This window comes from Chanodichthys erythropterus, chromosome 16 (genome assembly GCF_024489055.1).
Source record: "Chanodichthys erythropterus isolate Z2021 chromosome 16, ASM2448905v1, whole genome shotgun sequence".
In the NCBI taxonomy this organism is placed as follows: Eukaryota; Metazoa; Chordata; class Actinopteri; order Cypriniformes; family Xenocyprididae; genus Chanodichthys; species Chanodichthys erythropterus.
This window is the reverse complement of record NC_090236.1, coordinates 38,887,654-38,915,325: the sequence shown is the minus strand read 5'-3', so window position 1 is coordinate 38,915,325 and position 27,672 is coordinate 38,887,654. Positions and strand designations below refer to the sequence as shown.

Here is a 27,672-nt window from a genome sequence, read left to right as displayed (position 1 = left end):
GAAGGCAGTGGCCAGTTTCAGCGCAGTCTCCGACAGGCACAGACGCGCAAGAAGAGCAGAGGAGAAGACCTTTACAACTTTCATTGCGCTTTGTTTTGTTGAAACCGGTCATTGAATTGGTGCTGCAGTTTCTCCAGAGATGAGTTTGACCGGATCTCAGACCAGGCTCCACCAGATCGGCCGCAGATCCAGCTCCCGGCCGGACCTCACCGCTGCGGGCTTCAGTTTACCCCGGAATGACGGAGCGCAGTTTTTCATGAGTGGAAATGGATACCATTCTGACTTCAATGATGGCTATGTGCAGACCACAACACACACTTTCTCCAAAAACTCACTGGGAGGAGGAGGAGGAGGAATGCAGGGGTAAGTTTCCATTAATAAATGATCAAGTTGTGCGTTATTTATAAACAAAGTCTGAAATAAGAAGTCGAACTCAAATATTTCTTATCAGAGCTATACAGTCACGTTCATTTTATATCTCTACTTTAACTATATCTCAACAATTGTTTATTTTACATTTTGCAAGATGGTGAAACATCTGATAAGAGGTGGATACTTCAGTGTGAAACAATTAAGAGCTCCAGATACACTATATGAAAGAGTAACATTTTAGCAATAGAAACTTGGCAGTGTCAGATATGACCTTTTGCCCTGTGAATGTTATTCTGTTGTGGCGCAAGACAGGAAACTGTCCATTAACAATGGAAGAACTGTGCACTGACTGAAATGTAAATAGTACTTTCAGCTGTGGTCAAACTTAATGCACTGGACTTCAATGCATGAGGGTCAAAGACGGAAAAGGGTTTCGAGAATCAAAACAATAAGTGTAATACAGCTTTGAATTGTTGTTTTTCAGAATGGGTTCTGTTTAATCTGTTTGTTTCTAAGCAAAAATTAAATATCATAACCTGATTTAGACGCCCACTAACATGTCATTAACAATCTTGTCGGGGATTTTTACAACAAAAATGTATTTATGCCATATTAAAGGCTAATTTTACATGTTTAAACTTTGCTCATTTGTCAGCAAGAATTGAATTTAGTATTCTCACTTATTCTTTTATATATTTTAATACGTACAGGTCAGACTAAGAATGTTGTTTTGATTTTTACACAAATATAAATGTTGCACTGAATGACAGTGGAGCATTATTTCACCCGCATTTTGACGTTTTATTCTCCCAAAACGTATTTGAAACCTTAAAACAAGGCATTTTACTTGCATTTAATGAGCTTTCTATGTGTGTAAAATCACTTTTCTATTGATGCGACATCTAAATGTCATTAAGACACATTGGTACATGATGAAATTCATAAAGTGTTTGTTTTTAAACACAGCATGTCAACTACTATTCCCATTTGAAAATGTTCTATCCAACAGAACATTAAAAATCCTTTAATAGTTAAAGTGACCTAATGCATACCTGCCAAAGTGTAATTTACATATTTTTAATGTCAGTTCATTTGATTTGTTTTTCAGCATGACATCCATGTCTGTTCAGAAAAGAGCTCAGTTTCTTTACCAGGAATGTTTTAGCTACCTGAAGCGAGCGCAGAACCTGCTGGAGAACGTAGGTGTCATTCACACACACTTTCACTGTGATGCATGTGACACACAGCGATTGAGCAATTCTTCATGCTTCTGTCATTTTTTGCAGATGGCACCAGCAGCTGAAGTGGACAAGAACATGATGGCGGCAGCGGAGGCCATAGAGCAGATGAAGACGTGTGCCGTGGAATTACGGAACGCCGGTCTTTCCAATGAAAACATCGTTCGCAAGTCAGTGTGTGATTGAGTTTGTGTGTTGTGACATAAACAAATAGAACGTGCTTACTTTAGCATGCAGACCAGCCCACTATGAGTACATGTCAGTTACCAGAAATATATTGTGACGTTTGTTCAGCAAGAATGGGCGTATCTTCAATGACAGACACTATTGGAAACGTGGACTTGAAAGTACACTTGCTTAAACATATTTGTCCACAAACATGAATCATAACAATAACCATTTTCATTTCCACAATATCTGGAAAGGTAAAAATAATGTGGTAGAAATGACATTTTAAGAAAATGATGTCCAACCCTTGTGACAAAGAAGTGTGGAATGTGAACTGATGTTTTTGGACATGTTATGTACAATTATATGAAAATGTATTATAGTTTAAATTTATATTAAATGTAATTAGCTGAACTTTTTTGACACACTTAAGCAATTCTCCATATGTAATTTCATAATTAGTACTTCTATTGTCTTTGAAATATGGGTAAAGTTATGCTAAATGTACTGACAAGCATTTATGATAAACTAAAATATACTTGGTCCCACTTTATATTAAGTGGCCTTAGCTACTATACATTTAAATTAATCATTTGATACAATGCACTTATTGTGTACATACATGTTTTTACATTGTACTTATATTTTAAAAACACCTGCATGTAATTACATCTGTAATTAATTTCTGTAATTACATTTATAATTACACTGTTGACCCATCCCTTACACCTTACCCCTACCCTTAAACCTACCCATACTACCAAAGCTTTCCCCGTATCCCACCTCAATAGCAGCAAAAGAGTTTTGCAATTCAGTATGAACCCAATAAGTTCATTGTACTTATTTTTTATGTAAGTATATAGTAGTTAAGGCCACTTAATATAAAGTGGGACCATATACTTTTACTGTCAAATTAACATTTGTAATGATAAAGTTGCAATTTAGTACATTTATTAGCTTTAAATGTAATATTGATCAGTTAAAATATAATTAAGTGCTTTATTATGTTAGTCAACACATCAAAACAAGTGCACTTCTTTAAAAACATGACAAAAAATTACAACATAAGGATTTAAAATGTAAGACTTTTAGTTTGAAATTATTACTAAGTTTTAGTAATTTTTTTAAGTGCAGATTGTAAATGTGTGTTAAGAAATAGTCTTGAAAGTGAACTTAAATGTCTTTTATTTGATTAATATTATATTATCTGCAATTCAGTAATTATTAGATTTGAAGTGCACACACAATACAGTTAAGTGCACTTCTTTTTCACAGGGGGAAGCTAGTTTCATAGCTAATATTTTCACATTTTTGCATAATTTTAAAAATGACAGATTGATTGGAAATGCACAAAAAAAAAAAACAGTTCTGATCGCATGTGATTGGATTTTTTTAATGCTCATTTTAGTGCATGTGTTAAAATTCATCTCAAGCTGTAACCAAAAATACAAAAATGGAAATGACATCGCAACTGAGAAAAAAATCAGAGCTGTGATTCACAATGATAATACAAAGTTAAACTCTTATTTTTAATGCGGTTTGTTGAACAAACACCCAAATGTTTTTGAGGATAAAATAAAGAGGCATGTAAATTCAAAGTGTGGTTCTTGATTGTGTCTTCCAGTCTGGACGAGTGTGTCGCCATCCACACAGAGATCCGTAGCTCCATCACGGGCACCACTCTCCGCAGGTCCGGCACTGTGAGCGGATGGGAGGATCCCACCAAGAGCTTCCAGGAGGCAATACAGTGGATCAACCAGAAAAAGGTTTAGAACGACACACCTGCTCTTGTCTTGCACAAAGAGTCATTCACTGGATACACACTGGATTTAAACAGGCGAATGCTTCAAAGTATATGACTGGATCATTATTGCAGTGATTATTATGTTTCTAGCGTGTTATATGTTTGGCAACAGTTCTTTTAACCCTTATTTATGGAGTGTGTAGCTTTTCATTTCTTAAACAACCATTTTGGAAGACATGGACGACAAAGCCAAGATTCATCAGTCTCAAACTGTGAAAGAATGGTTCAGAGAGCATGAAGAATCATTTTCACACATGATTTTGCACCTCTGAGTCCAGACCTTAAATTCAATGAAAGACTTTGGGATGTGCTGGAGGAGACTTTACAGAGGTCTCACCTCTTGCATTGTCAATACAAGATCTTGACAAAAAAATGATGCACCTCTTGATGGAAATAAATGTTGTGATGTTATTTATGTAAAGTGCCGTCCTGGAATATGGCCATGATGTGTCTTTATACATGGTTGTTTAAGAAATGAAAAGCTACACACTCCATCTGTTAGGGTTAGAAGAACTGTTGCCGAACATATAACATGCTAGAAACATAATAATCACTGCAGTAATTATCTATTTAAATCCAAACAGCAACTTTGTTTTGGTCGGGCAGTGTATAGATGAATACAGTCAGTTTACCTTCTAAGGATCAAACAGTTTAACTTTATCTGTCATATAAATTGTTTAATTGCATGGCGCACTTTCACTGGGGCGACGGTTAGATAAGGGTTATACTATGATCTATAACTCTTATTGTTGTCTTGACTACCTTATTCTCACACAACAATGGCAATAATCTCAAACAACCCGAAGACAGCAGCTGTTTTTTGAAAAACAAAAAAACATTGAAAAAGATTTTTGACTATTGCAGTTTATTTGTGATATTAGTACATTGGTGGTACTTTACCATCAGAATTTGCATGATTATTATCATTAACTAAAACTATTAAAAACATTTCTGTTCATTGAAATAAAGCTAATTCAAATAAAATATAATATACATTGATATATATATATATATATATATATATATATATATATATATATATATATATATATATATATATATATATATATATATATATATATATATATATATTAGTTGAAAAATTTAGGCTAAAATTAAAATTTGAAATGGTACTTTGGCAATAAACTAAAGCCTTTTAAAGCACTAAAATCATTAACTGAAAATAAATAGATATTTATAAAAATAAATTAAACCTAAATAGCAATATTTAAAAAACAAAACTAATAAAATGACAAAAGCACACAACAAAATGACTAAATATGAAAACTAGAAATATAAAAAATAAATGCTAATTCAAAACATTGATAAAACTACAATAAAAACTAAAATACCGCTGACTGTTGGACTAAAACTAGAAATATTTTTTAATGTTTTTAAAAAAAAGTCTCTTCTGCTTCACCAAGGCTGCATTTATTTGATCAAAAATACTTTGAAACATTATAAAAGAACTGTTTTCTATGTGAATATATAGTAAAGTGTAATTTATTCCTGTGATCAAAGCTGAATTTTCAGCATCATTACTCCAGTCTTCAGTGTCACATGATCTTTCAGAAATCATTCTGACATGCTAAGTGCAATTGTTACCTTAAAGAGCTGTTTTTTCCTTGATTTAACTTATTTTTTGGTATAAATGAATGTATTTAAGTTGATTCAGCAGTATTAAATCCTATTCATTTAGATGTTATCATTTTTAGGTTACCATTATTTTTCCAGTGTATGTGAACTGGCACAGCAGATCTGTTGGTCAGTTTATCTCCAGAGTTGTCTAGAGAACATCAGTGTTTTGAGACGCCTGTGTGATTTCTCTCACCACGCTGAATGACGTGTGGAGGGTTTACAGACAGTACAGCCCATAATGACAGCACTTCGCTGGAATTCACCCTCACACCTCAGCCTCCTCCTCCTCGAGTTCAGACTGGTTCAGTGTCTGCGGGAGTAATGAGATTCCGGCTTATCTTAGATTCTGACCCCCTGAAATCTGACTCATTTCCACTGAAAATACACAGAGAGAGGGAGTAGGAGAGTAAGAGACTCCCTGACTTGTTGTTACTTGTGTTAGTGTACAGAAGGACACACACACACCCACAGTAGGAGACACACCCGGCACTCCTGCGACACTCCCGCCTCACTGGCCGTCTCAAAGCTGTGAATGACTGTGGAAGAAGAAAGACTTCAGCTTTCTTCAAAATTGAAAACATAAGCCGATTCCCCCTGTCGGGTCGAACGGTTCTCATTGCGTAACCGCTCCATTCTGTGCTGATCCGGGCCAGCTGGTACAATTACAGTTTCATTTTCCACTGTGCGGCTGATAACGGAGCTCTTTGGAAGGTAATACAAAAGCAGCAGTTATTGCCTTGGAAAACCAACGGTTTACTGATGATAGGAGATGTGAATATTGTGTTACGGAAGATGATCAGATATTTCTTTTATTTTTATGTTTACGTTGCTCAAATAGAGCGCTTAGCCAGCTACAGAGAAACTAGTAGCCGGGCAACAGACAAGTGACCAATCCTGAGTGGCGACGTCATTTCACGGATTCTACCGAGAATTCCGGGCTGTGAACGGCTTGTAATCAACTGGAACCGTTCCTTACCATTCTAAGAACTGTTCGACGCGACGGTGGAAAAGCAGCTATAGTTCCACCCCAAATTCACTCCATTGATTTAGCCAGTGTTGTGTTGTCAAGTCCAGTCAAACTTCTTTCAAAATGGTAACATATAGAGCTGCACGAATAATCGTTAAAAGATGGCGATGTCAATACAAACACCCACGCGATCTTATTTCTAAATGATAGCGATTCGTCTCTCTTCAACCACACAGTATCATTACTCCTGTGCTACAATAATTCATATTATCAAAGAAGAACTGGGATAAAAGTTTATAATTTGGATATAAACACTGATGTCTGCGGTAGCAATCAAAAGTAACTTGATGCTTCAAATAGTGATTGTATCGATTACATCGTTACACCAGTAGGTGGCGACAAGTGACTGTTTCATAAAATGTATTTGTCATTGAATCATTCATTCAATAGATTTGTTCAAAAACACTGAACAAATAGGAAACACAGTAAAGAAACAAGCGAAGACTTTATGAGTGAGTCATTGAATAATTCACTCAATCTGGATAAAAAAAAAATTCAAATTCAATATTTTTAAATAGACTGCAGCAATTTGCCAGAAGCTCTAAATGACATATTATTTTGTTTAGTTGTCTAATCAGACATTGTGATCCCTGTTTTAAATAAAAATGTTGTGATTCTCAATTTATCCAGAATCGTGCAGCTCTAGTAACCTAAAAATGATAACATCTTAATTAACTGGCTTTATTCAAGTCAAAAATATAATTTAATATTGCTGAATCAACGTAAGTAGATTCATTTATACCAGGGGCTCTTAATTCCAGTCCTAATGTCCATTTGTGCTCTGCGAAGTGGACTTAAAAGTGTATTTAGAGATTTAAATCCCAAGTCTTTGTATGAGACGCAACAGTCAACTATCATGATTCCGGGTTAAAATAGATAAAGAGACGTGTTACTAAATTATGTTTATTTTCATATTAAAAATCACAACATACATTTAGCATTTAGTTTAGGGCTTTTGAATTTGACAAATTAGATTAAGTGAAATTTATAATTAATATGTATGTACATACTATATAAATAAAATAAATATATGGATTTATACGGATTTTATACACATGTAGGCCTATATTAAATGAAAATAAGGTAATTTATATTAAATTTATTTATAAAAGTATATAATGGCATCAAATCATAAACTTATATGTGCAACTTCAGTTTCATTTGTGTTTGATAAGATTGCAGGAACACATTTTGTCAAATGAAGTGAACTTCAACAGGGAGTAGGGAGGGAGCAGTAGGGACCCTGTCAATCGGGACACACCCAAGGACAAGGAGCTCTCTTTTAACGAGCTGATGATCTGAATGAGGCGTGTCAGATAAGAGACAGACGTACAAACTGTGCAGAGCGGGGAGGTGTGAGGACTGGAATTGATAACCCCTGATTCATAACAAAAAAAATCATTTTCATGGGTTAAATCAAGTAAAAAAACATCTTTCTAAGCCAACTTTTGCAGGTTACCACTTTTTACAGTGTACTGCTTACAAATGTTGCACATTTATTATCCACCTGCGACACACACACAAACACACACTCAGAGGTTAGACAGAGAACACATTGTTTCTCCTGAGCAGGAAGAGGGAGGAGGAAAACAGGGAGTGTCTGTAGCCAAAGAACAGACAAAAGCAGTGAAAGTGACTGGGGTGAAACTAGTTTGCAGTGCTTTAACATTCTGATCTCTGTTTGAGTGAATGCTTGAAATATCTCTGCAGTCACCTAAAACAACAGCGCTGTTGCTCACCCGTCCCGAGGACCCTGACCCTGATTATATAAGAAGCTGCTGATCTGAGATCAGCATGAAAGAGTGTTTTAGTCCACAGCTGGTGTTAATGATTAAGCACTGCCACCTAGAGTTCATTATTGATGATGCCAAAAAGTGCTCTAATTATTAACTTGTGTTCAGAAATCTATGCTTTCACACATTTTTATAGGAGAAGAATCAATTTGTAATAAATGAGCTTTAAAGTGTGTAATTTCTCCACCGAATGGAAATAACTGCTTCTGCAGCTTTTATTGAAATAAGAGGATAAATCCAGAATACAGGAATACATGGAAACATGCTTAGACAATTCCCGACAATCAGCTGAGGAAATGGAGGTTATATATACACGAGACAGGTGAAGATGAAGGTATTCCAAAAACAAGGAAACCAGTGAATAACAGGAAGAAACACAGGAAGTCAATGTTGAGACAACGGAACAAAACTGTGGAAAAGGCTGCTTCTGAAATCGTATATTCTTTAGAGTAGACACTTATTTTGAATAACTTACTTCACGACTGCTAAAAAGTATGTTCTATGAGTGTGTGTAGTATGAATGTAATCTGAACTTACTACATTCGCCTTGTTGTCATCATCATGTGACCTACTTCAGAATCTCACCGGAAGTAGTAGGTCATCCGGGTATATTTTGCCTACACTCTTAGGACTACTGTGAATTCAGACATACTTCTTTTGTCACATACTGTTTTTTGTCTAGTATATAGTAGGGAAGTATGATTTCGCATATGCGAGCCCAGATAATTCTGCGTACTTATACTGCACCCTAAAGTATGTACTTCTGAGTGTGAAGCAGAAGCTCAGCCAACAAAGAGCTCTCAGAAAATTCACAGTTTTCAAGTTGTAATTACGAGCTCTACGAGGACGATTTATGTCAAGTCAGAATATTGTAATTATGGTAATTCCACAAACAAGGATGAATTGGGATGCAAGAGTTTTTGTAACAACAGAACTGAAAATAATTTAATATGTATTGCAGTTTTTATTATAGAAATTATAATATAAAGCAACAAAAAGTTTGAGATTTGTGAGGATAAAATAGACATTGCTGTAATTTTATTGCGCTGTCAGACTTCTGGAGCAGATCAGGTTTACGGAGTAAGTTCCTGTGGTTTCCAATAGTGATTTTGAAACAGAAAGTTAGCGTTAACTGGGTTATTCTGACTTAACTTACCCTGTTTAATTGTTCTTCTTTATATGGATTTGTGGACTAAATGTGCACAGAGTGCAATTGAAAACACAGTATCCAGCACTCATAGTGATGACAATAAATATAGAATAAATATTACTCCTCTGTATAGAAAATTGACATAAACATATAAGAATCTATCAATATTTCTCCAAATGTGCATGCTTTTAAGCTAAAAGCCTATATGAAATGCCATAGAGGTAACATAATTGTTTATGTTACATAATTGACACTTTGCATCACAGAAATACATTATATTTTAAAGAATATAATAAAATACCATTATTTTAAATCGAGCTGAGACATGATTACAGAGGGTTTTTTCACAGCCTACCTGACAGAAAGGCCTCATTAATAGGCAAGTCATTTCAGGTCATTATTATGTGATTATTTTGTCTTCTCAGGTGTAAATGACCCATTATTCATGATGATTCACGCCTCCACGCAAACTGTGTTTCTGGACAAAAAGTGTCTTACAAAAACTAAATCTCTCTATTGTTTTATATGAAGGAGTAGGCAGCATCATTTTTACATAATTCTGAAGTAAAAACTCTAGTCTACAACCTCCAATACCCAGAAGTCTTGTGAACACAGATTTACTATACTTTTTTTGACCTTATTTCAGTGACTTAAGTTTTTTGTTTTTTCAATAACCACGCATAAACGTTATTCCTTCAAAAACACAAACATGTACATACATGTTCCTCACATATTATTGTAGCATAGTTTGTGCTGAATACAGTGTAATGACACTTTTGTCATTAATGTGTTTATGAACAACTGAAAAAAGCACAAATGTCAGGGCATGTCAAAACTTCTCCGGGCCCAAATCAGCCTGAGACTCCAGAGGGTTAATTTCTAACACGTCTTTCCGGGATACCCTTTAGTGTTTATATAGTGAAAAGTGTAAAATGGTTGTGTTTGTGTGCATATGTTTACGTGTGTTTGCGTGTGTTGTAGAGACTCATTGAGACCTCACCCTTCGGTGAAGATACGGAGACCATCAGCCAACAAATCATGAATCACAAAAAGTTCCACAGTTCAATCCAGAGAAGCCTGGAGGTGGACAGAGCACGGGATGAACTGGTATGAGGAAAAATTAAACTGCTAAAATGCATGCTAACACAAGTGTCCGATATCAAAACGCTTTTCACAGGACGAATTATAAGTGTTTAAGCTTGAAATTTGATTGATTATGATAAAATATGTAATGGGGAAAAAGACACTGTGTTGTTTAATTGTGAGTGTGATGAACATGCCGTGACAGAGTCCGTTTGTGCTTCAGTTGCAGAGCCGAGAGAAGGGTGGACTCCACGCTCTGGACCAGGAGTGGGACACGTTACAGGTCAGTTAACCAAACTAACGCAGAAATAAAGATCCTGATTCTAAGCCTTGCCTAGCCTTACACACCCTCTGTCTATGATTGTTTACCTTCTTTTATTGTTCTCAGCAGATTCTGATTCTGAAAATATATATTAAAAATATAGGCTATTATTTTGCATTACAGGCAGTTCAAATGTAATCTTTTCCACCATTTTAGGACATACTGTACAGATATTGGATTAGCATTTTACTGTTAAAAGATAAGATCAAGCATATATTTGAACAAATTACACTTAGTAATAGTGGTGCAACGGATCATCATTGATCCGTGATCCGTTCGGATCAATATCTTCGGTTCGGCACACACGTGATCCGCGGATTGATTTATGAAAAAAAAAGTTGTGCGCATATTCAGTCCACACACAGCGTGGTCATGGCGAGCAGAGGAACGGAGGAGCTTGAATGCCCCGCGTCATTTAAATCCCCTGTATGGGAGCACTGTGGCACAAGAAAGCCATATCACAGTGGAAACACATCAAGCATGGCCACGCATTTGAAGCGACATCACACCGGTGTTTCACTGACAGGAGTGAAAACGAAGGCTGCTCAACAACCGCTTATCACCGCGGCATTTAAGCAGCCCCTTGTTGCACAATCAGACCGGGCTAAAGCCATCACAAACGCTATCGGTGTGTTTATAGGTGCAGACATGAGGCCATATTCGGTTGTGCAAAACGAGGGCTTTAAACACATGCTGAAAGTGCTTAAGCCACGTTACAACATCCCGTCGCGCACCCACTTCAGCGAAAAGATTGTGCCAGATCTTTATGAGCAGGAGAAGAAAAAAGTTGTGGATGAACTATCCCGAGCATCCTCTGTTGCGCTCACGACAGACGGGTGGACGTCCAGGGGAACGGAGAGCTATGTGACGATAACCGCCCACTTCATTACATTTTATATATTTTTTTATATATTTTAATTTAATAATTTAAAAGTGTTAATAAACAAAAAGACAAAACTTATGTTTATTTGTCTTGTCTTTTTTTTTGCTGATCCGAAAAATGATCCGATCCGTGACTCTGATCCGAGAAACGATCCGAACCGTGAGTTTTTTGATCCGTTGCACCCCTACTTAATGATTTGTACAGCTTGAATAGACATTCGAAAAGGTTAGAATCAAGTGCCAATTAGCAGAACATCAATAAAGATGTCTATAGATGCCTCAGTAAATGGTGTGATCATGCCAACATTAAAAGATATGCCTGATCAGAATGACCATTTAAAGGTAACCAAAGCATTTTTATCAGGGTTAAAGGTTCAAATCAGTTGCAGCTCAGCAGTGTTATACAATCAACAACACCAAAAACACTCACAGAAAGTGTAGTAGACTGAGCACAATTATGACAGTTCCAGTTGTGACCGCTAGGGGGTGTGTATGCTTATGTTGAATGGGAAATTACCTGTGGAAGAAGAGAGTTCTGTCCTGTTGATATAGCCAGGCTGTGGAGCAAACCTCATTGGTTCTTGCACGTCAAGACCATTTGAGCTTCTGTTTACCATATTTGATGTGCTCTATGCATGTGCGCTGATCAGTGTTCATGTGTGAATAAAAGCCTAGAATTTACATTTGAACAGTTAAACACCAATATATTACTTAAGTAGAAGTCATCTAATAAAATATTATAATAGTTTAAAAAAGTATCTAAAACATAAACATTATGAATTTAAATACATTCATACTATAAAAAAGCAACCATCTTCAAAGTAGCAATCTCTCGTCCAACTTCACAAGCTGAATCTTGCACCTGTTGTTGACTGCATTCATATGTTGTGATCTTTTCTTCTTCCCTGCATGTAGAAAATGTCTCATATGCGTGCAACTCAGCTGCGAGACTTGCAGGGCATCATCGAGGAGATCTCAAGAGCCATCATGTGGGTCAACGACAGGGAGGAGGAGGAGCTTGTGTTCGACTGGGGCGATAAAAACATCAACAACTACATCCCCCGCAAACAAGAGAGCTACTCGGTGAGGAGGCGCACTCAGTCGACACATGCTGTTTAAACTTGAGCAGAAGAACAATCCCATAACTAACAATGAACAATAATATATTTATTAAAACTATCATGTAAGTGCCTGATGATTTTGTCTTATTTTCCTTCTAGAAACTGATGAGTGATCTGGAAGAGAAAGAGAAAGAGCTGAATAAACTGAAGGTGAAGGTGGACAACCTCCTGAAGAACAAACACCCAGCGTCGGATAAGATCGATGTGAGGAAACCTGCTCAACACACAGAAAAACTCTGGCTTAAAATAATTTCACAGTCAAAAAAGGTCCATTAGTGATGAATAAAGCACAACTCGCACTGAAGACACTTTCTCACCAAGAATCAGTTGATGTCATTTCCACCAAAACTCTAAATTTAGTGTTCTTGGCTACTGAAGAGACACTGGTGTTGGTGACAAGCGTGCTTGAGATGAATTATGACACATGCACTGAAATGAGTAGGAAAAAATACAACCACTTGCGATCAGAACTGTTTTTATTGTGCGCCATTTCCATTCAGTCATGCAAAAATGTGAAAATATTAGCTATGAAATTAGCTTACTCTTGTGAAAAAGAAGTGCAATTAACTGTATTGAGTGTGCACTTCAAATCTAATATTTACTGAATTACAGATAATGTAATATTAATCAAATAAAAGGACATTTAAGCTCACTTTCATGACTATCCAAGTACACACTTCTAAAATGAATGATTGCACTAATTTTGATGTGTTAACTAACATAGTAAAGCACATGTAAAGTACTTGGTTATATTTTAACTGTTGTGGGTTTTAATAAGTTTTAAATGTACTAAATGCAACTTCATCATTACAGATGTACAACATTAATGCAACCATACGTTTAGGCTGTAAAAACTTCACATTTGTGCTGTAGATTTGAGTAATACCTCATGTCGTGCAGGAGGTTCGCTAGTGTGATTTCGGACTTGTGATCTTTCTCTGGCAAACAATAAAGCGAGTGAAAAAAGCCCATAGATTGAACCTGGGCCAGTGAGACACATATAATGGTCTCTTTTAAATTGTTTGACAATCACTTAGCAGTAGTTTTCCATAGTTAAGAATTTTCATCAATTAATTTAGCTTGAACCACTTACTGTACAGGCGCAGATCTGATTTAGATCGTTTTATTAAGTTTACAAAAATAACTGTGTAATGTTGTATTATAATGCTGTATAATGAATTCTGTACAGCACTGTGAATAATCTCTTCTCTCTGGTTCTTTCAGGCTTACATGGACACGCTTCAAACCCAGTGGAGCTGGTTACTGCAGATCACCAAGTGCATCGATGTTCACCTGAAGGAGAACGCTGCGTACAGCCAAGTAAGGCTTCGGCTGGATAGGAATCTTTGATTTATGATTAAAACAACTGGTCATGGCTAAGGGTTAGAGCTGGCCCATATGACGATATACTGTATATTGTAGTAATTGATGAATATTCATGTAAACATACACACTGGATCAATGATCTGGTTGTAGCAGACCAAGATTATCAGTGATAAATGAGTTTGGGCCTGAGAGGACTGATTCTGTTGTTATTCCTTTGTAGTTCTTCAAGGAGGCCAATGAGACGTACCACAGACTGCAGAAAGACCACGAGTCGATCCGTAAGAAGTTTACCTGTGACAAGAACACACCTCTGGAGAATCTCACTGAAATGCTCAAAAACCTGGAGGTGACTGCCGCAAAATCTCTGAGTGAAACACCTGTAGAGTTAAACAGACAAACACATAGCTTGTGAAGTTGAATATGGTGTGACTGCACTTGAAAAATCACCATGTGCTCACAAAATTCTGTTCATGTTGGTGTGTTTGTGTAGAAAGAGAAGGAGAGGATGATAGAGAGTAAGAGGCAGGTTCAGACGCTGGTCAGTAAGTCCAAGAACATCGTGTGTCTGAAACCTCGTAACCCAGAGGAGAAGAGCAGCAGTCCGGTCATCGTGAAAGCTCTGTGTGACTTCAAACAGGATCAGGTGAGCCTCATCGTTCACAAACACATATAAATATATATAAAACAAATCTATTGAGTGAATGATTCAATGACTCACTCATAAATACTTCACTTGTTTCATTACTGGATGAATCAGTGTTTTTGAACGAATCTCTTGAATGAATGATTCAGTGACAAATATATTTTTGACAGTCACTTGTCGCCACCTACTGGTGTAACAATGTAATCAATACAATTTTTATTTAACCCCTTAAGACCGGATGGAGCGTCGGCGCTCCCATTTGCGTGTCTCTCTTTAAAACCCAATAAAAACTGAATCCATATAGGTAGCACAAAATTCTTTTTGCATATAAAACCAGAGACTTTAAACTTTCATATCAAGCCTCCAACATGCTTCTGTTGCGTTGATTTCACTCTCTGAGTCTGAGTAATATACATTTACAACAAAAATAGCACAGCCGCTAACTGAATTCAAGTATGTATATTTCATGTGCTCATAACTTCATGAAAAATGCACAGATCATAAAAAAATGCACATCAATATTTAAAGCAGATTCTCAAGATTAAAATGAATCCAAAATATTGCGTTGATCACAAGATATTACTCACGGAATGATTTAACATACTTGGCTAAAAACATGTCTCTCATCTCTCCGGGATGCAGTGTGTATCCAATGTTCCCGGACCCATCCATGTTCGTTTTCCAACGTGGAATAAAAATAGATGATATTTTAAATCTTAGAATCTCATCTTTTTAATGCATCTAACTATTTTGAAAAACTCCTAACGACTGCTGAGAAGCACCTCTAAACCGGAGTTTACCGCCCGTTGGCGCCACCTGGCTGCGGAAAAAATGAACAACAATTTTCAAACTATTCTTTATGCTATCACCACGAAATTTGAACCAGATGCAGATCACATATAGGAGAGTATCACCACAAAATAATTTTTTAGCGATCTTATTGTGTTCCTGAGTTATTCCATGTCAAAAAAAAAAAAAGAAAAATGATTTTTAAAAAATTATATATATTTTTTGTCTTTTATCAGCTGTTTCTCAGCAAGAAAATGTCCAAATTTAATGTAATTTATATTTTCTTAAAATTTAAAATGTTTTCTATCAAATGATACCTACCTTTTGACTCTCCTTGCTAGAGTTTTGGAGTTATGAGTCTTTACTTTTGTGTGTGTCGCTCAGAAAAAAAACTCTAAAAAAACCTTCAGGTCTTAAAGGGTTAAAGCATCAAGTTACATTCAAAAGGTGATTTGCTCTATTTTGATCGCTACCGTAGACATCACTGTTTATATCCAAATTATAAACTTTTATCCCAGTATTTCTGTGATAATTTGAATGATTGTAACAGAACCCAGAGTTTATGGTATGTTCAAGTCCTCCTGGGAAGTCCGTATTTACAATTTGGGAAGTCGTAATTACGATTCCAGTCACTTCCATCGAATGGCGGTGTTTGTACACCAAGGTTTTTTTAACTCTACTTCTAGAAAATTGCTGCATATACCAAGCATATAATAACTTTTTCAGTTCCTGAGACAAGTAAACATTCAATTTCAACAAAAATTTACCTTCAATTAGTGACGTTGCATCCTTTGATTCTGCCGGGTTTCTCATTGACACGCCCTCATCTCGAAAAATCCACTTGTTATTATGACTTTGTAGGGGCGTTCATGTTCGTTCAACTCGTAAATATGATCTTTTTGAAATTACTTGAATGCACCTTTAGCTCCAGCCCTAGTCCACCCTTGGTTAGTTGTTTCAGGTGTCATTTCAAGCTAGAACTAAATTGTATGTAAATGCACAGTGCATGTATTTCTGATGTTTCTGCAAAACCATATGAACCACTGAAACAGTGTGGGTGTTACAGAGGGGCATTATGAAGGGGAATGAAGGCATTCTGAAGGACAACACGCAGCGCAGCAAGTGGCATGTCACTGGACCTGGAGGACTGGAAATGCTGATCCCATCCGTGTGTCTGATCATCCCACCGCCAAACCCTCTGAGCATCAGTCTGGCACAAAAGTATGACAAAAGCACACATGCACACAGATCACAGAGCAACTGACAGTGTACAGAAATGCATTGATTCTTTGATTGCCTGACAGGAACGAGCAGTACTACGAAGCCATCATGTCCATCTGGAGTCAGCTGTACATCAACATCAAGAGTCTGATTTCCTGGCAGTACTGCATGAAGGACATTCAGCACATCAACTCCCTCACGCTCTCTATGGTATGAGATGCTGCAGCAAATAAACATGACTATTATTATAAAGATATTTGTTCTGGTTTTAAACAAAAACTCACAAATTTTTCAGAAAATAAGACTTAAAATGTTAAGAATCTTACATTAAGATTGTTTTAGATACTTTTACTGGAAAACAAGACAAAAAAAGATAAAACCATTATTTTGCGGTGTGTAAAGCCACTTTGACTTGATCTTTGGTTTCATATAGAATTATGTTTCAATTATATCTCAATCTATGGCTGCTTTAGAGAATCATTTGTCTCTTTTAGCTCTCACAAATGCGTCCTGAGGAGTATCGCAACATTATTAAGAGCCTGGAGATTCACTACCAGGAGTTTATGCGTAACAGTCTCGGCTCTGAGATGTTTGGCGATGATGACAAGAGAAAGATGGAGATGCAATACGCAGGAGCACAATCCCATTATGACCAGCTGGTGATCCAACTGCCCAGCTATAGTAAGATCAAAGACACTCACATGTTCTACACATCCAGTCACATGCTCTTATTATTATACAAGACTGAAGTTGCCCAAGTTACTGTTGCTTTACAAAGGAGATGTTTTTGTCTTTCAGGGTTGGGTGGAATAAAAACAACTACTCAAGTGACTCAAGTGGTGGAGACAGATGGGAAGAAGGTGGTGACGCCTGGGAAGACAACAGTCAGCTCTGGGCTGAATGTCAATCTCATGACAGACCTGAGCGCTCTCAGACGCAGACTAGAGGCGGCGGAGTCAGGCTTGATTCAGCATTTCCACGTGTCTCTGAAGGAGAATGGTGTACAGCAGTGCTCCCAAAGACTTGTGCTGCTGCAGGTACAATCACTACAACCAGTGATGGACTAATATATTGTCTAAGCCTATTATCAGCCAATATTAAAAAGTACATTTGCATAATGGTCTGTTTCTGGACTGTTTTGTCAGGGTGTACATCGTGATCTGGACTCCATCCGGGATGAGTACCTGCATCTGAGGGAGAAGATTTTAAGAGAACTGGATGGAAGCACTAACCCAGAGCAGACCAAGTACCTGCACAGTGAACTGGACATCATCAACCAGAAACTGGGCAGTCTGCAAGGCTTATCAACCGCATATATCCAGAGGCAAGAACATTTAAAGAGGACCTATTATGCTTTTTTCCATGTTCATCTTTCTTTAGTGTGTAATGTTGCGGTTTTGAGAATGAAAAGGCTCTGCAAAGTCCCTCCAAAGGATGTTATTCTCTAGATTAGTGTGCACTGTTACTGAACTCCTTCAAATGCCTCTATTGTAGTCTTGAGGTTTCATCGGGGAACGAACAAGTCACAACGAACACAAAAGGTCTGCAAAGTTTCAGAGATCAAAGATAAATGGAGTTTTTGTCTTCTAAAAGAAAGAAGTTATTCTGAATTGCCTGAAATGAGTCACTAATTCCAGTCTTACTTCCTGCTTGAACTTGGGTAGGTCTTTTTGAGACATTTACATAATGGCAGCCTATGGTCTTCATTGGCTGCCCCGAGCAACATCTACTTTAACCCGCCCTCAAACACTGTAGTTGTCAGTTGAGACTGTAAGGGTTTGGTTTGTGTTGTTCATGTCGAGAAGACACTGTTTTCTGCTGCACAAACAAATCCACTTTTATGCACTTTTAAAGGATAAGATTGATGTGGTAAAACCAACGGCATTGATGTTGTTCAAACTGAGCCATCTGACCAATCAGAGTAGAGTAAACCAATCACAACAGACATGACCATCTTATTAATCAGAGCAGAGTAGACCAATCACAACAGACTGGATCATCTGACCAATCAGAGCAGAGTAGTCCAATCACAACTGACTGAACCATCTGACCAATCAGAGCAGGCTCTTGGAAAGGAGGGGCTTAGAGAGGCACTTTTATGGGGAAATTAACCTATGAATGGCAGACTTATAGTTATTTCTATACATGATAGTAGAAAGTATTAGTCTGAGAAGTAATGAGTAGAGTTTCATAGGTGTTTGTCTGTGTTTCCAGGCTCACTGCTCTTCAGGCTCTGCTCCAGAGCATCCTGCAGGCTGAGGACATCATTAAAGTCCATGAGGCTCGTCTTACAGAAAAAGAGACGAGTTCTCTTGATCTGAATGAAGTGGAAAATTACCGCACGACTCTGAAGGTGAATTTTATGCACTTTTTTCTTCCTATAGAATAATAATTTAAATGGCGACTCCAGATTCAGAAATTGGTGCTACCTGACTAAAGAAAACAGAAAAAAGACCTATTTAGCCAAATAGGTAGGAGAACTTCAACACCTATAATGCACTGGGCTTATTGCAATCCAAGGCCACTTCCATTCTGCTATGGATACGCTTGACCAGAGTCAAATAGCGCCTTGCTTTAGCAGGAAATACTTCTAAGCAAACTTTTAGTCATAATAATGTTGACTTGTATTGTTATAACGTGTAAAAACATGAATCTCTCAGTCCTTGTGACTCAAAATCATAGAGCATGTCTCATGTATGTCTATTTGAATGTGCCATGCAGCTCATGAAAGCAGAACTGGAGCAGAAGAAGGTTGTTTTGAAGGCTATGGAGTCGGAGCTGTCCAAGGCTGCACACTGGAACAGTCAAATAGACAAATCTTTCCATCAGTGTGATGTTGATCTGTCCAGATACACAGAGCTCGTTGGACAGATGACTGACCGATGGCGCAGGATTGTGACTCAGATTGATAGCAGGTGTGGAGAGATATGGTGCTGGTTGCACTTTTGGGATACACAGCAACAAATGTTGTAGAAATGTAGAAAGCACCACCACCATAATTATAGTTTTATTCCATTCCTTGCTTGTTTATCAGGGTATGGGATCTGGAAAAACAAGAGAAACAGCTGAATCACTACAAGCAAACAAGCTACATGATAAACAGATGGATTCAGGAAACACGTCAGCGGCAAGATGCCCTCCAGATTACTAAATTCAACAGCGTGGATAGTTTAATGGACCACCTGAACCAGCAAAAAGTCAGTTCAATACACTTCCTAAATACCCACGTTTGGTCAAATGTCCTTAGATCTGTTTCAAAATCAAGTGAACCTGCCCTTTTACAGCAACAGGAATGTTTCCAATATTTGTTAAATTAGTCAGCATTAATTTAATTAATTTAATTTAGGTTACATTTAGTCTGACATATAGACAAATAGTTGACAAGATGCTTTCATGTAAAACCAAAGATATTCATCAGATATTAACTCATCAGGGCACATCAATGTTTCAAGCATATAACAACATACACAGCATGAGCCACATTGTCTGTTTCGCAAAAAAATTATGAGTCCTTGTCACTATTTATAACATGTGTACTCTGCGCAGAGTTGATTAACTAAGTTGATTTTGCTGTGTGGTTTGGATAAAATATGTTATATTGAGAAAAATATTTTGTCAACCAACAGGCACTGTATTCTGAGATAAAAGGAAAGAAAGAAAAAGTGGATGATGTGGTCAAAGATGCAGACACCTGTGCTGCCTCCATAAAGGTGAGACTCATATTTATTTTGTTTTAATTATTACAAAAAGTATATACAAATGGTACAAAATCTGAGTTCTTATACCACTGTTTTTTGCAGGACTACGAGCTCCAGCTGGCGTCCTACAGTGCAGGTTTGGAGACGCTGCTCAACATTCCCATCAAGAAGACTATGCTGCAGTCTCCAGCCACTGAACTGAGGCAGGAGGTAACGAAACCTTTCACATGTAGCACTAAACATTGTGAACTAAAAGACAGTTCACACAAAAATTACAATTCTGTTATCATTTACTCACCGTCAAGTTGTTCCAAACCTGTATGAATTGCTTTCATCTGCTGAACACACAAGATATTTTGATATTTTGAAGAATATGGGTAAGCAAACAGTGGATGGATCCCATCGACTTCCAAAGTACGAGTAAATGATGACAGAATTGTAATTTTTGGGTGAACTATCACTTTAAAATTACAGTTCACCTGATTTACTTTATTTTGAATTTATGAGTACTCAACATATCTTTTCTACCTTCACTAAAGGCAATGGAGTTGCAGTCACACTACATAGAGCTCTTGACGCGTTCAAGTGACTACTACAAATTCCTTGGAGAAATGCTAAAAAACATGGAGGAGTTAAAGGTAAATGTTGTGTCTAAGACAAGATGTAGTGAATATATCTTTCCAATTGAAAATCCAAATCAGGGTTTCACGACAGCATGGAGTTCATTAGATGCCAGTGCCAAATTACATATAAATTAATAATTTATATTATTATAGTGCTTTTATAAGCAGGGTTATTATCATTAACTAAAACTCAAACTATTAAAACATTAATTAATTGAAGTAAAAAAAAAATACAGATATAAATATTACACTACATATGATTAAAGTTAGCAGGTATAAGGTTAAGGCAGTTAAGTGTAGTACTAATAGGAAACAAAAAGGAAGTACAATCCTCATAACGCTTTCTTAAAAGTGAGAAATATTTGGCAAGGTTAAATTGCATTCACTTGTTTAAGATGCATTTTATTTATTTTGGTTTACTACTACTACTCACTGTGGACTTTTGTTTTGAATTAGATGCGGAACACTAAAATTGAGCTTTTGGAGGAAGAACTGAGACGCCACAAGGACAACCTCCAAGACCAAATCATTAAGAACAAGTCAATGGAGGACAGTCTGACTCGCTACCGGCTGGAGCTGACCCAGTCTAAAGAGCAGCTTATATCTATGGAGGAGGTGAAGAGAACCCAGGCTAGGCAGTGCAGTAGTGCTCAGGAAAGCCTGGACAGCACCCATAATCAGCTGAAGAGCTTACAAGACGAGATGTCCCGTCTCACGTTTCTCATTGAGGAGGAGAAACGCAAGCGGAGGCTGGCTGAGGAGCGATACACCAACCAGCAGGAGGAGTATGAGCTTGCTATCCGCAAGAGACAGAAAGAACTGGACGAGCTCAGTATGTTCAAAAGCCAATTTGAAAGGGCCATCAAAGAAAAGGAACGAGAGATTGAACGGCTGAAATTACAGCTGGACGATGAGGCCTCCCGGCGCAGCGCAGCAGAAGCTGAGACCTCAAAGGTAAGAACGCAGTTGAACCAGGAAATTAATAGCCTAAAGCAAACGTATGAATCTGAGATCCACATCACCAAGACCACTGTGCTCAAGACATCACAGCAGAAGGAGGAGGAATCAGCAACTCTAAGACTTCAAATGGATAGGTTAACCTCTGAGAAAAGAGACCTGGAAGAGGAACTAAGAAAGGTACAGCTTTCTTTCTCCCACTCAGAAGCAGCACGGAGGAAAGCGGAAGAGGACGCACTTCAGCAGAGGTCTTCGGCGAGCGAGGGAAGCAGGTGCAAGAGGGAACTGGAAACACAGATTCATCTCATAACACGTCAGAAGGAAGAGATTGAAACAAGACACAGGGTGGAACTGGCAGATGCCAACAGAGTTGCTCAGGAAAAGGCCCGTGAGATTACCTTGTTGACCCAGAATCTACAAGACGAGACAAGGCGTAGGAAAGCCGTGGAGGTTGAGAATCAAAGTCTCAGACAGTCTCAGGCTGAGATACTGGCTAAGCAAACTTCAAGCACAGAGGTCATTAACAAGTTGAAGATCTCTGAGCAAGAGCTACTCGTTGTAAAGAGAGAGATAGCGATGCAGAAAAACGATAAGAGCAAGTTGGAACAGAATGCCGCCAGACTGCAGAGTCGCATCTGTGAACTGCAGTCCAAGGTGACCGAGTTGCAGGCTGAACTGGAGAAAGAGAAGAGGAATAGTCAGGATGAGCTCACGAGGAGAAAACGAATGGAAACGGAGCTGGAGAAGGTGAACCAGACGTGCCGGGAATACACCACTACCATCAGCACACTACGGGTCCATCAAGAGAAGGAAAGTACTTCTGGACGCAGGTATGAGCAGGAGCTTCGCAGCTCTAAGGATGAGTTACAGAAAATCCAGAAGGAGTACATAGTCACCGTAGAGAATCTGACCAGAGTGAATGCAGAATTGAAGGCTTTGCAACAGCAGCTTCTACGGGAACAGGCCCTTGTCCGTGAGGCCAATCAACGAAACGATTCCCTCTACAAGACAATAGAGGACAAGAGTCGAGCGCTAAATGAGAGCACCAGCGAGATTGAGAAGCTGCAGAGCCTTACTCAGAATCTTACCAAAGAGCGTCTGCGGCTAGAAGAGGAACTAAGGAGTATGCGACTAGAGCGAGATGATGCGAAAAGAAGCCTGAGCACCATTGAGAGTGAAAGTGCTTCCCGATTGTCTGCCATTCAGTTCCAGTTACAAACCAGCAATAACAGAGCACTGGAACTGCAGGAACTAATCAATGAACTGACTAAAGAGAGGGAAAGTTTAAGGGTGGAAATTGCCCAAATCCAAAAGCAGTTCACGGAGGTATTTTATTCTGAGCGACACAACTGATTTTTTTTCCAAATCAGTTGAATTTAAAAAATCATCACCATTTTAATATAAAAATGGCTTTGCTGGGTAATGCTTTGCTGCATAATGACCTTTGAAAGCACATTTTCTGCATAACACTGCATGGTTGCAATCTTTTTTCATATTTTCTCTGGTTTAAAAAAAATCCTAATTTTTGTTGCTTTATTCTAACCATTTATCAATCATTTTGAAATAGTGATGCATAAATCTTTCCTTTGTTAAATCCTCTAATTATAATCAAAATTATTTCTCTTTCTATTTTTCCAGACATCTATGATGATCCAGCGATCTGATGCCAACTACAAAGAGATTGTGCAAGAAAGAGATAGTCTTTTAATCAAACTGAAGCTGTCACAACAGGACAAAGAAAAGCATCAGCGGTATGAAGAGGAGCTCAGGCGCATCAAACTCTCCTTGGAATCTGAGACGAAACAGAAGCAACGTCTCCAGGATGAAGTTGATAGAATTACCAAGGATTTCAAGTACTGGAAAAGCCAATATGATTTAAAAGAGGGGCAGATCAGACAGAGTGAGGTAGATAGAGACAAAGTTGAGAGAGACAGGGCCTCCTTCCTGAGTGAGATCCAAAGATTGACAGCTGAGCTGAGGAGTGTGGAAGAACGCTACAAGAATCGTCTTCACAGCTCAGAAAAGGAAATCTCAGAGCTCTCTCGGAGGAAGGAGTCTTTGGAAATGGAACTGAGGAGGTTGCAACAGCGTCCAGTTGCATCCTGCAGACATACTCAGACTGATGAAGTTTCCAAGTCTGTCTGTGAGAGTACTGTCCAGAATATCACAGTGAAAGGTCTGCGTGGTGAGGTCTCACTTACTGAGCTAGTAGATTCCAACTTGCTTGATCAAACAGATTTGGATAAAATAAACCAAGGAAAACTAACGGGCAAAGATATCGAGCAAAGACTCAGATCTTACCTGGGTGGCTCTGATTGCATCGCTGGTATCTATGATGAGGCCAAGGATAGGGTCATGCCCTTTTATCAGGCCATGAAAGAAGGTCTAATTCGACGGGGAACCACACTGGAGCTCCTGGAGGCCCAGGCTGCATCTGGTTTCATAATCGATCCAGTCAACAATGTCTGCATGACGGTTGAAGAAGCTTGGAGGAGAGCTCTTGTGGGAAAGGAGTTTAAAGACAAGCTACTGTCTGCTGAGAAAGCTGTGACAGGATACAAAGATCCTGCAACGGGAAATATCATCTCACTCTTTCAAGCTATTGAGAAAGAAATCATAGAGAAAGGTCATGGAATTAGACTCCTGGAAGCTCAGATAGCCAGTGGCGGCATCATAGATCCTAAAGGGAGTCATCGAATTGATGTGGAAGTAGCGTACAGGAAAGGCTACTTTGACCGTGAAATGAATGATATTTTGTCGTATGAGGGTGATGACACCAAAGGCTTCTTTGACCCCAATACCCATGAAAACCTCACATATCTGGATTTGAAAAAGAGGTGCATCACAGATCCTAAGACTGGGCTTATCCTTTTGCCTTTGAAGGACAAGCAGAAGCCGAAGCAGACAACATCTCAAAAGAACACACTGCGCAAGAGGAGAGTGGTGATTGTAGACCCTGACAATGGCAAAGAGATGACCGTTCGAGAAGCCTTCCATCGAGAGTTAATCGACTATGACACTTTTCTGGAGCTTTCCGAACAAGAGTGTGAGTGGGAAGAGATCACTATCGAAACATCTGATGGACACAAGCGTTTGCTTGTTGTTGATCGCAAAACTGGAATGCAGTATGACATTCAAGAGTGCCTAAATAGGGGAGTCATAGATAAACAAACCTTTGACAAGTACCGTGCAGGGACCGTGACACTCACTGAGTTTGCAGCTATGATCACAAGTAAAAGCAGTAGTTCGGAGCTTGCCATCTGCTCCAGCAGTCCTGAGGATGTTGCTACTTGCAGTAGTCCCACGCAGATCGCGCCATCATCTCCAACTGTCCGCAAACGATTTGCCAGTGTATCCATTACACTCTCCCCTCCGACTGATATTTTTGATGACCAGAGCCCAGTGGGAGCCATTTTTGATACAGAGACCCTAGAGAAGATAACCATCCCTGAGGCACAACGACGTGGAATAGTGGACAACATCACCGCTCAGCGGCTCTTGGAAGCCCAGGTTTGCACCGGAGGAATTGTCAATCCTTCCACTGGCCAGAGACTCTCTCTGAATGATGCTGTACAACAAAGCATTATTGATGAAGACATGGCTGTCAAGCTAAAACCAGCACAGAAGGCTTATGCAGGTTTTGAAGATGTGAAGACCAAGAGGAGACTTTCTGCTGCCGAGGCCATGAAGGAAAAATGGTTGCCTTATGAGGCAGGGCAGAGGTTTCTGGAGTTCCAGTACCTGACAGGTGGACTTGTAGATCCAGAAACTGGCCGCCGGGTCAGCATTGAGGAGTCCATACGACGAGGATGGCTTGATGGCAAAGGGGCTCAAAAGCTGCAGGATACAAGGAACTACATTAAGAACCTTACCTGCCCTAAAACCAAACTTAAGATCTCATACAAAGAGGCCATGGATAACTGCATGGTGGAGGAGAACAATGGCATGAAGATTCTCCAGGCTACTTCTATGTCTTCTAAAGGCATAAGCAGCCCCTACAACGTGTTGTCAGGACCAAGCTCTCGCACAGGGTCCAGAGCAGGATCTCGCACTGGCTCAAGAAGTGGATCACGCAGAGGCAGTGTCGACTACACCTCCTCTGTTTCTTACAGCTACATCTCATCTTAGCTATACAGTTAGTCATGATTCCTATGCTTAGTATGTACAATTTAAATTTAAGTATGATTTTATATTCAAGAGTATTTCAGTATGGGTTTGGGATACAGAACGTAGATTGACATCTTCTTTCACTTTTACTAGCATTGATCAGTTTTCTTGGGAGTTTAATATGTCTTTTAGATTAATGGTATTTTTCATTATTTACACAAGGGGAATTTTAGATTTGTCATGACATTTAACAGTGTTTTCATTATTTCTTATTTTGTTTATTCGGTATTTGAGATTGTTTTCATTTGCATGTTTATTTACATTTTACATTACATTCACATGTATTCATTTACTGTAGCAGACACTTCTAGCAATACAGCATAGAGCCAATAGCTGCTTTTCCACCATTGGGCTGAAGAACAGTTCCAGTTGTATTTCCACTTGAGCCTGGTATGGCATGGCACGATTAAAAACCATTCTCGGCCCAGAATTCTTAGTACTGTTGGCTAACCGTGCTGGTAGTATACGTATGGTGACATTGCCACTCAGGTTTGGTCACTTTCTGTTGCCTGGCTGCCATTTTCTCTGTAAATATTTGATCATCCTCCATAACGCGAATGCTATTTACAGCTCATATCATCTGTAAACTCTTGTTTAATGCAGCGACCGACTCATTTGTATTACATCACAAAGAGCTCCGTTATCAGCCCCAGAGTGGAAAATTAAGCCGTATGGCTGGGCCGGATCGGCACGGTTAAGCAATGAGGACAGTTTGGCCTGACGGAGGGAAAGCGGCTAATGTTAGTCATATAAAAACGCTACATTAGGAAACAAGTACTGTTTTTATCTAAATCGTCTGCTGACTTTGTATCGAAATGGATCTACTAATTTCAAAGTAGAAATCATATATTTTGAGATTTGCTTTTAATGAATGAATATTTGATGTGATTGTGTTTATATGGAGCAATTTAAACAATAAAAACTATTAAAATATAAACTGCCATTATCTTGGTTACTTATTATGGTTTCAAAGTCTTCTTATAGCATCACATTTGAAATTCATTTTTACTCTTCACTCCTTTCTTCCGAATATGAAAGCAGACCCATGTATATTAGAGTCGGGTTGTAATTTATGCTAGCAACACTTTACAAAAAGTTTGTAGGGTAAAGATTCTCCCCTTAGAAAAAGTTTGCATTTTTGGCAGTGCATTTGAGGTCTGATTGACTGGTGAGTATTATGACAGCATGTGTAAATGCATTAAGACAAACTTTTGCATTAAATAATGTAAATAAAAAGCATTGTAACACTTCATTTTACAGTATGTCCTTATTACAGTAATTAGGATAAATTGTGTGTAATTACATACAAGAAACCCTAAACCACGCTCTAATCCTAACCCAATATTACTCAGGCTACTTTAATGTATAATTTAGTGTAAGGACACCTTAAAATAAAACATAAAGCATTTCAGATGCATCTTCTGCACAACTTCAGTGGTGCAAATTAATTTTGTTTATACTGGGTTTTATTTGATTGGTAACATCTCTATAGTTTTTAATTACATTTATGGACTTAAATGTAGGGATTTTACATAAAAGATGATGCTTTCATTTAATAAGTTTATAAAAAAGGCCTTATACAGTCAACTCCAGAATTATTGGCACCCTTGTTAAATATGATCAAAGGCGGCTGTGAAAATAAGTCTATAT

At 38.2% G+C, this 27,672-nt stretch overlaps 1 protein-coding gene across 3 annotated transcripts; it reads left to right on the top strand.

Moving 5' to 3' along the window:
* On the top strand, window positions 1-27,030 carry dspa (desmoplakin a). 3 transcript variants are annotated; one of them, XM_067362278.1, is made up of 24 exons: window positions 1-363; window positions 1,481-1,571; window positions 1,659-1,780; window positions 3,403-3,544; window positions 10,172-10,297; window positions 10,497-10,556; window positions 12,393-12,560; window positions 12,698-12,802; window positions 13,823-13,918; window positions 14,145-14,270; window positions 14,415-14,567; window positions 16,423-16,577; window positions 16,661-16,787; window positions 17,072-17,258; window positions 17,376-17,614; window positions 17,723-17,901; window positions 18,792-18,930; window positions 19,299-19,492; window positions 19,612-19,774; window positions 20,204-20,287; window positions 20,378-20,485; window positions 20,815-20,913; window positions 21,355-23,181; window positions 23,494-27,028. In XM_067362278.1, exons 1-24 carry the CDS (start codon window positions 140-142, stop codon window positions 25,981-25,983), a joined length of 7,404 nt encoding a protein of 2,467 aa, XP_067218379.1. In that variant the 5' UTR covers window positions 1-139; the 3' UTR covers window positions 25,984-27,028. The 3 variants fall into 3 exon arrangements, with proteins under 3 accessions (XP_067218379.1, XP_067218378.1, XP_067218380.1); XM_067362277.1 differs by having other exon boundaries at window positions 17,072-17,614; window positions 23,494-27,030; XM_067362279.1 differs by having other exon boundaries at window positions 17,072-17,614; window positions 21,355-21,852; window positions 23,494-27,027.
* The last annotated feature ends 642 nt before the right edge of the window (window positions 27,031-27,672 follow it).